Source organism: Coregonus lavaretus (genome assembly GCF_964263955.1).
Source record: "Coregonus lavaretus genome assembly, contig: HAP1_SCAFFOLD_1378, whole genome shotgun sequence".
In the NCBI taxonomy this organism is placed as follows: Eukaryota; Metazoa; Chordata; class Actinopteri; order Salmoniformes; family Salmonidae; genus Coregonus; species Coregonus lavaretus.
In genome coordinates this window covers 110,001-117,822 of record NW_028158811.1, presented here as the reverse complement: position 1 = coordinate 117,822, position 7,822 = coordinate 110,001, and the positions used below count along the sequence as shown (strand labels likewise).

At 49.7% G+C, this 7,822-nt stretch overlaps 1 protein-coding gene across 1 annotated transcript in view; it reads right to left on the bottom strand.

The window, feature by feature from the left end:
- Positions 1-4,085: 4,085 nt before the first annotated feature.
- Positions 4,086-7,822, bottom strand: part of LOC311123561 (cell adhesion molecule 2-like) — a gene marked incomplete at both ends in the record, with an annotated part of 105,107 nt that continues 101,370 nt past the window's right edge. Inside the window, one exon of the mRNA XM_084197805.1 lies at positions 4,086-4,264. Within this exon, the coding sequence (XP_084053931.1) occupies positions 4,086-4,264 (179 nt within the window). The remainder of the gene's footprint in view (positions 4,265-7,822) is intronic.

Sequence of the window (7,822 nt, the reverse complement as noted above, 5' to 3'; positions counted from 1 at the left end):
CTGGGGTAGTTGTCATGGAACCACTCTGTCTCTCTCTCTACTGAGGTAGTTGTCATGGACCCACTCTGTCTCTCTCTCTGCTGGGGTAGTTGTCATGGAACCACTCTGTCTCTCTCTCTGGGGTAGTTGTCATGGAACCACTCTGTCTCTCTCTGCTGGGGTAGTTGTCATGGAACCACTCTGTCTCTCTCTGCTGGGGTAGTTGTCATGGAACCACTCTGTACCTCTGCTGGGGTAGTTGTCATGGAACCACTCTGTCTCTCTCTGCTGGGGTAGTTGTCATGGAACCACTCTGTCTCTCTCTGCTGGGGTAGTTGTTATGGAACCACTCTGTCTCTCTCTGCTGGGGTAGTTGTCATGGAACCACTCTGTCTCTCTCTGGGGTAGTTGTCATGGAACCACTCTGTCTCTCTCTGCTGGGGTAGTTGTCATGGAACCACTCTGTCTCTCTCTGGGGTAGTTGTCATGGAACCACTCTGTCTCTCTCTGGGGTAGTTGTCATGGAACCACTCTGTCTCTCTCTGCAGGGGTAGTTGTCTTGGAACCACTCTGTCTCTCTCTGCTGGGGTAGTTGTCATGGAACCACTCTGTCTCTCTCTGAGGTAGTTGTCATGGAACCACTCTGTCTCTCTCTCTGCTGGGGTAGTTGTCATGGAACCACTCTGTCTCTCTCTGGGGTAGTTGTCATGGAACCACTCTGTCTCTCTCTCTGCTGGGGTAGTTGTCATGGAACCACTCTGTCTCTCTCTGCTGGGGTAGTTGTCATGGAACCACTCTGTCTCTCTCTGCTGGGGTAGTTGTCATGGAACCACTCTGTCTCTCTCTGCTGGGGTAGTTGTCATGGAACCACTCTGTACCTCTGCTGGGGTAGTTGTCATGGAACCACTCTGTCTCTCTCTGCTGGGGTAGTTGTCATGGAACCACTCTGTCTCTCTCTGCTGGGGTAGTTGTTATGGAACCACTCTGTCTCTCTCTGCTGGGGTAGTTGTCATGGAACCACTCTGTCTCTCTCTGGGGTAGTTGTCATGGAACCACTCTGTCTCTCTCTGCTGGGGTAGTTGTCATGGAACCACTCTGTCTCTCTCTGGGGTAGTTGTCATGGAACCACTCTGTCTCTCTCTGGGGTAGTTGTCATGGAACCACTCTGTCTCTCTCTGCAGGGGTAGTTGTCATGGAACCACTCTGTCTCTCTCTGCTGGGGTAGTTCTCATGGAACCACTCTGTCTCTCTCTGGGGTAGTTGTCATGGAACCACTCTGTCTCTCTCTCTGCTGGGGTAGTTGTCATGGAACCACTCTGTCTCTCTCTGGGGTAGTTGTCATGGAACCACTCTGTCTCTCTCTCTGCTGGGGTAGTTGTCATGGAACCACTCTGTCTCTCTCTGCTGGGGTAGTTGTCATGGAACCACTCTGTCTCTCTCTCTACTGGGGTAGTTGTCATGGACCCACTCTGTCTCTCTCTCTGCTGGGGTAGTTGTCATGGAACCACTCTGTCTCTCTCTCTGGGGTAGTTGTCATGGAACCACTCTGTCTCTCTCTGCTGGGGTAGTTGTCATGGAACCACTCTGTCTCTCTCTGCTGGGGTAGTTGTCATGGAACCACTCTGTCTCTCTCTGCTGGGGTAGTTGTCATGGAACCACTCTGTCTCTCTCTGCTGGGGTAGTTGTCATGGAACCACTCTGTACCTCTGCTGGGGTAGTTGTCATGGAACCACTCTGTCTCTCTCTGCTGGGGTAGTTGTCATGGAACCACTCTGTCTCTCTCTGCTGGGGTAGTTGTCATGGAACCACTCTGTCTCTCTCTGCTGGGGTAGTTGTCATGGAACCACTCTGTCTCTCTCTGGGGTAGTTGTCATGGAACCACTCTGTCTCTCTCTGGGGTAGTTGTCATGGAACCACTCTGTCTCTCTCTGCAGGGGTAGTTGTCATGGAACCACTCTGTCTCTCTCTGCTGGGGTAGTTCTCATGGAACCACTCTGTCTCTCTCTGGGGTAGTTGTCATGGAACCACTCTGTCTCTCTCTCTGCTGGGGTAGTTGTCATGGAACCACTCTGTCTCTCTCTGGGGTAGTTGTCATGGAACCACTCTGTCTCTCTCTCTGCTGGGGTAGTTGTCATGGACCCACTCTGTCTCTCTCTCTGCTGGGGTAGTTGTCATGGAACCACTCTGTCTCTCTCTCTACTGGGGTAGTTGTCATGGACCCACTCTGTCTCTCTCTCTGCTGGGGTAGTTGTCATGGAACCACTCTGTCTCTCTCTCTGGGGTAGTTGTCATGGAACCACTCTGTCTCTCTCTGCTGGGGTAGTTGTCATGGAACCACTCTGTCTCTCTCTGCTGGGGTAGTTGTCATGGAACCACTCTGTACCTCTGCTGGGGTAGTTGTCATGGAACCACTCTGTCTCTCTCTGCTGGGGTAGTTGTCATGGAACCACTCTGTCTCTCTCTGCTGGGGTAGTTGTTATGGAACCACTCTGTCTCTCTCTGCTGGTGTAGTTGTCATGGAACCACTCTGTCTCTCTCTGGGGTAGTTGTCATGGAACCACTCTGTCTCTCTCTGCTGGGGTAGTTGTCATGGAACCACTCTGTCTCTCTCTGGGGTAGTTGTCATGGAACCACTCTGTCTCTCTCTGGGGTAGTTGTCATGGAACCACTCTGTCTCTCTCTGCAGGGGTAGTTGTCTTGGAACCACTCTGTCTCTCTCTGCTGGGGTAGTTGTCATGGAACCACTCTGTCTCTCTCTGAGGTAGTTGTCATGGAACCACTCTGTCTCTCTCTCTGCTGGGGTAGTTGTCATGGAACCACTCTGTCTCTCTCTGGGGTAGTTGTCATGGAACCACTCTGTCTCTCTCTCTGCTGGGGTAGTTGTCATGGAACCACTCTGTCTCTCTCTGCTGGGGTAGTTGTCATGGAACCACTCTGTCTCTCTCTCTGCTGGGGTAGTTGTCATGGACCCACTCTGTCTCTCTCTCTGCTGGGGTAGTTGTCATGGAACCACTCTGTCTCTCTCTCTGGGGTAGTTGTCATGGAACCACTCTGTCTCTCTCTGCTGGGGTAGTTGTCATGGAACCACTCTGTCTCTCTCTGCTGGGGTAGTTGTCATGGAACCAATCTGTCTCTCTCTCTGCTGGGGTAGTTGTCATGGAACCACTCTGTATCTCTCTGCTGGGGTAGTTGTCATGGAACCACTCTGTCTCTCTCTCTGCTGAGGTAGTTGTCATGGAACCACTCTGTCTCTCTCTGCTGGGGTAGTTGTCATGGAACCACTCTGTCTCTCTCTCTGCTGGGGTAGTTGTCATGGAACCACTCTGTCTCTCTCTCTGCTGGGGTAGTTGTCATGGAACCACTCTGTCTCTCTCTGCTGGGGTAGTTGTCATGGAACCACTCTGTCTCTCTCTCTGGGGTAGTTGTTATGGAACCACTCTGTCTCTCTCTCTGCTGGGGTAGTTGTCATGGAACCAATCTGTCTCTCTCTCTGCTGGGGTAGTTGTCATGGAACCACTCTGTATCTCTCTCTGCTGGGGTAGTTGTCATGGAACCACTCTGTCTCTCTCTCTGCTGGGGTAGTTGTTATGGAACCACTCTGTCTCTCTCTGCTGGGGTAGTTGTTATGGAACCACTCTGTCTCTCTCTCTGCTGGGGTAGTTGTCATTGAACCATTCTGTCTCTCTCTCTGCTGGGGTAGTTGTCATGGAACCATTCTTTCTCTCTCTCTGCTGGGGTAGTTGTCATGGAACCACTTGAATGAATTGCTGAACTAGGAGACAGAGACTCTAAAACTTCTGGAATAATCCTTTTGACAGCGACAACATTCTTCCAGTCCAAATGTTGTTGAATCGGCACATAAGTAGCCTTGTCCAAGCCAGAACAGACCATTGGGTAGTAGAAGCCTTGCCCCCAATCAATTTCCTTAATGTTGGGTGCCAAGTAGAGAGGCATCAGGTCTTAGGTATCTCAGGCTGAATACTTTAAGGATATTTTAAGGTCAATTAATTGGTGTTTTTGAATTACAAACCAAAAGGAATAACGCTTCGGGAATGAACAACCACTCTCTGTTAATTTTCTGTCTTCAAATATTTAGTCTCTCTTACCATAGACGTAGAGTATGTATTCTGCGCTGCTGGTGCCTATGTGGTTGGAGGCCTCACAGCGGTAGGTTCCGTTGTCTGTCTTGTTCAGGGTGGTAAAGGTGAGCTCTCTTCCCTCTAAGATCATTCTCTCCAGGTCTGGTAGCTCTCCTCCATCCTTAGTCCACAACACAGGGTCTGGCCTGGGGGGGGGGGGGGGGGGTGATAGGGAGATATGGGGAGGGGGATGAGAGGGGAGGGGAGGGGCATGGGGAGGGAGATGGGGAGGGAGATAGAGAGGGGAGGGTCATGGGGAGGGAGATGGGGAGGGAGATCGAGAGGGGAGGGGCATGGGGAGGGAGATGGGGAGGGGAGGGGCATGGGGAGGGAAATAGGTAGGGGGATGAGGGGAGGGGAGGGGCATGGGGAGGGAGATGGGGAGGGAGATAGAGAGGGGAGGGGAGAGGAGGGGCATGGGGAGGGAGATGGGGAGGGGAGGGGCATGGGGAGGGAGATAGAGAGGGGAGGGGAGAGGAGGGGCATGGGGAGGGAGATGGGGAGGGGAGGGGCATGGGGAGGGAGATGGGGAGGGGAGGGAGATAGAGAGGGGAGGGGAGAGGAGGGGCATGGGGAGGGAGATGGGGAGGGGAGGGGCATGGGGAGGGAGATAGAGAGGGGAGGGGAGAGGAGGGGCATGGGGAGGGAGATGGGGAGGGGAGGGGCATGGGGAGGGAGATGGGGAGGGGAGGGAGATAGAGAGGGGAGGGGAGAGGAGGGGCATGGGGAGGGAGATGGGGAGGGGAGGGGCATGGGGAGGGAGATAGAGAGGGGAGGGGAGAGGAGGGGCATGGGGAGGGAGATAGAGAGGGGAGAGGGAGAGGGAGGGGGAGGGAAGAGTGGGTGAGAGAAAGACAGAAGCGAGACGCCTCAGACACCGTAACATTTTTACATTTGCCAGATGATTTTGGCCAATTAGTCTTCTGAACCTTGACGTAAAAGTCCTCGTAAACCTATTAGGTTAAGGTTCAAAAACTCTTAATGGATTTATTGTTTTTTTTGCACAAAACACCAGTGTGTGTATATATATATATTTTGGCCCATTCCTCAATGCAGATCTCCTCTAGAGCAGTGATGTTTTGGGGCTGTCACTGGGCAACACGGACTTTCAACTCTCTACAAAGATTTTCTATGGGGTTGAGATCTGGAGACTGGCTAGGCCACTCCAGGACCTTGAAATGCTTCTTACGAAGCCACTCCTTCGTTGCCCGGGTGGTGTGTTTGGGATCATTGTCATGCTGAAAGACCCAGCCACATTTCATCTTCAATGCCCTTGCTGATGGAAGGAGGTTTTCACTCAAAATCTCACGATACATGGCCCCATTCATTCTTTCCTTTACACGGATCAGTCGTCCTGGTCCCTTTGCAGAAAAACAGCCCCAAAGCATGATGTTTCCACCCCCATGCTTCACAATAGGTATGGTGTTCTTTGGCTGCAACTCAGCATTCTTTGTCCTCCAAACACGACGAGTTGAGTTTTTTACCTAAAAGTTATATTTTGGTTTCATCTGACCATATGACATTCTCCCAATCCTCTTCTGGATCATCCAAATGCACACTAGCAAACTTCAGACGGGCCTGGACATGTACTGGCTTAAGCAGGGGGACACGTCTGGAACTGCAGGATTTGAGTCCCTGGCGGCGTAGTGTGTTACTGATGGTAGGCTTTGTTACTTTGGTCCCAGCTCTCTGCAGGTCATTCACTAGGTCCCCCCGTGTGGTTCTGGGATTTTTGCTCACCGTTCTTGTGATCATTTTGACCCCACGGGGTGAGATCTTGCGTGGAGCCCCAGATCGAGGGAGATTATCAGTGGTCTTGTATGTCTTCCATTTCCTAATAATTGCTCCCACAGTTGATTTCTTCAAACCAAGCTGCTTACCTATTGCAAATTCAGTCTTCCCAGCCTGGTGCAGGTCTACAATTTTGTTTCTGGTGTCCTTTGATAGCTCTTTGGTCTTGGCCATAGTGGAGTTTGGAGTGTGACTGTTTGAGGTTGTGGACAAGTGTCTTTTATACTGATAACAAGTTCAAACAAGTGCCATTAATACAGGTAACGAGTGGAGGACAGAGGAGCCTCTTAAAGAAGAAGTTACAGGTCTGTGAGAGCCAGAAATCTTGCTTGTTTGTATGTGACCAAATACTTATTTTCCACCATAATTTGCAAATAAATTCATTAAAAGTCCTACAATGTGATTTTCTGGAGGAAAAAAAATCTCAATTTGTCTGTCATAGTTGACATGTACAAAACACACTTTTTTCCCATTTTATTACGTTTCAGCCTTATTCTGAAATTGATTACATTTCTTTTTTCCCTCATCTATCTACACCCCATAACAGACAACAAGATTTTTGAAAATGTATTAAAAACAAAAAACAGAAATACCTTATTCAGGTAAGTATTCAGACCGTTTGCTATGACCCTCGAAATTGAGCTCAGGTGCATTCTGTTTCCATTGATCATCCTTGAGATGTTTCTACAACTTGTTTGGAGTCCACCTGTGGTCAATTTAATTGATTGGACATGATTTGGAAAGGCACACACCTGTCTATATAAGGTCCCAAAGTTGACAGTGAATGTCAGAGCAAAAACCAAGTCATGAGGTCGAAGGAGTTTGATCGTAGAGCGCAGAGACAGGATTGTGTCAAGGCACAGATCTGGCCTCCATCATTCTCAAATCGAAGAAGTTTGGAACCACCAAGACTCTTCCTAGAGCTGACCGGCCGGCCAAACTGAGCAATCGGGGGAGAAGGGCCTTGGTCAGGGAGGTGACCAAGAACCCGATGGTCACTCTGACAGAGCTCTAGAGTTCCTCTGTGGAGATGGGAGAACCTTCCAGAAGGACAGCCATCCCTGCAGAACTCCACTAATCAGGCCTTTATGGTAGAGTGGCCAGACGGAAGCCACTCCTCAGTAGAAGGCACATGAGAGCCCGCTAGGAGTTTGCCAAAAGGCACCTAAAGGACTCTCAGACCATGAGAAACAAGATTCTCTGGTCTGATGAAACCAAGATTGATTTCTGGTTTCCTCCAGACGCATGTGTAGTTCCCACCGTAAAGCATGGAGGGGTAGGTGTTATGGTGTGGGGGTGCTTTGCTGGTGACACTGTCTGTGATTTATTTAGAATTCAAGGCAAACTTAACCAGCATGTCTACCACAGCATTTTGCAGCGATACGCCATCCCATCTGGTTTGGGCTTAATGGGACTATCATTTGTTTTTCAACAGGACAATAAGCCAACACACCTCCAGGCTGTGTAAGGGCTATTTGACCAAGAAGGAGAGTGATGGAGTGCTGCATCAGATGACCTGGCCTCCACAGTCCCCCGACCTCAACCAAATTGAGATGGTTTGGGATGAGTCGGACCGCAGAGTGAAGGAAAAGCAGCCAACAAGTGCTCAGCATATGTGGGAACTCCTTCAAGACTGTTGGAAAAGCATTCCAGGTGAAGCTGGTTGAGAGAATGCCAAGAGTGTGCAAAACTGTCATCAAGGCAAAGAGTGGCTATTTGAAGAATCTCAAATATAAAATATATTTTGATTTGTTTAACACTTTTTTGGTTACTAAATAATTCCATATGTGTTATTTCATAGTTTTGATGTCTTCACTATTATTCTACAATGTAGAAAATAGTAAAAATAAAGAAAAACCCTTGAATGAGTAGGTGTGTCCAAATTTTTGACCGGTAGTGTATATATATATATA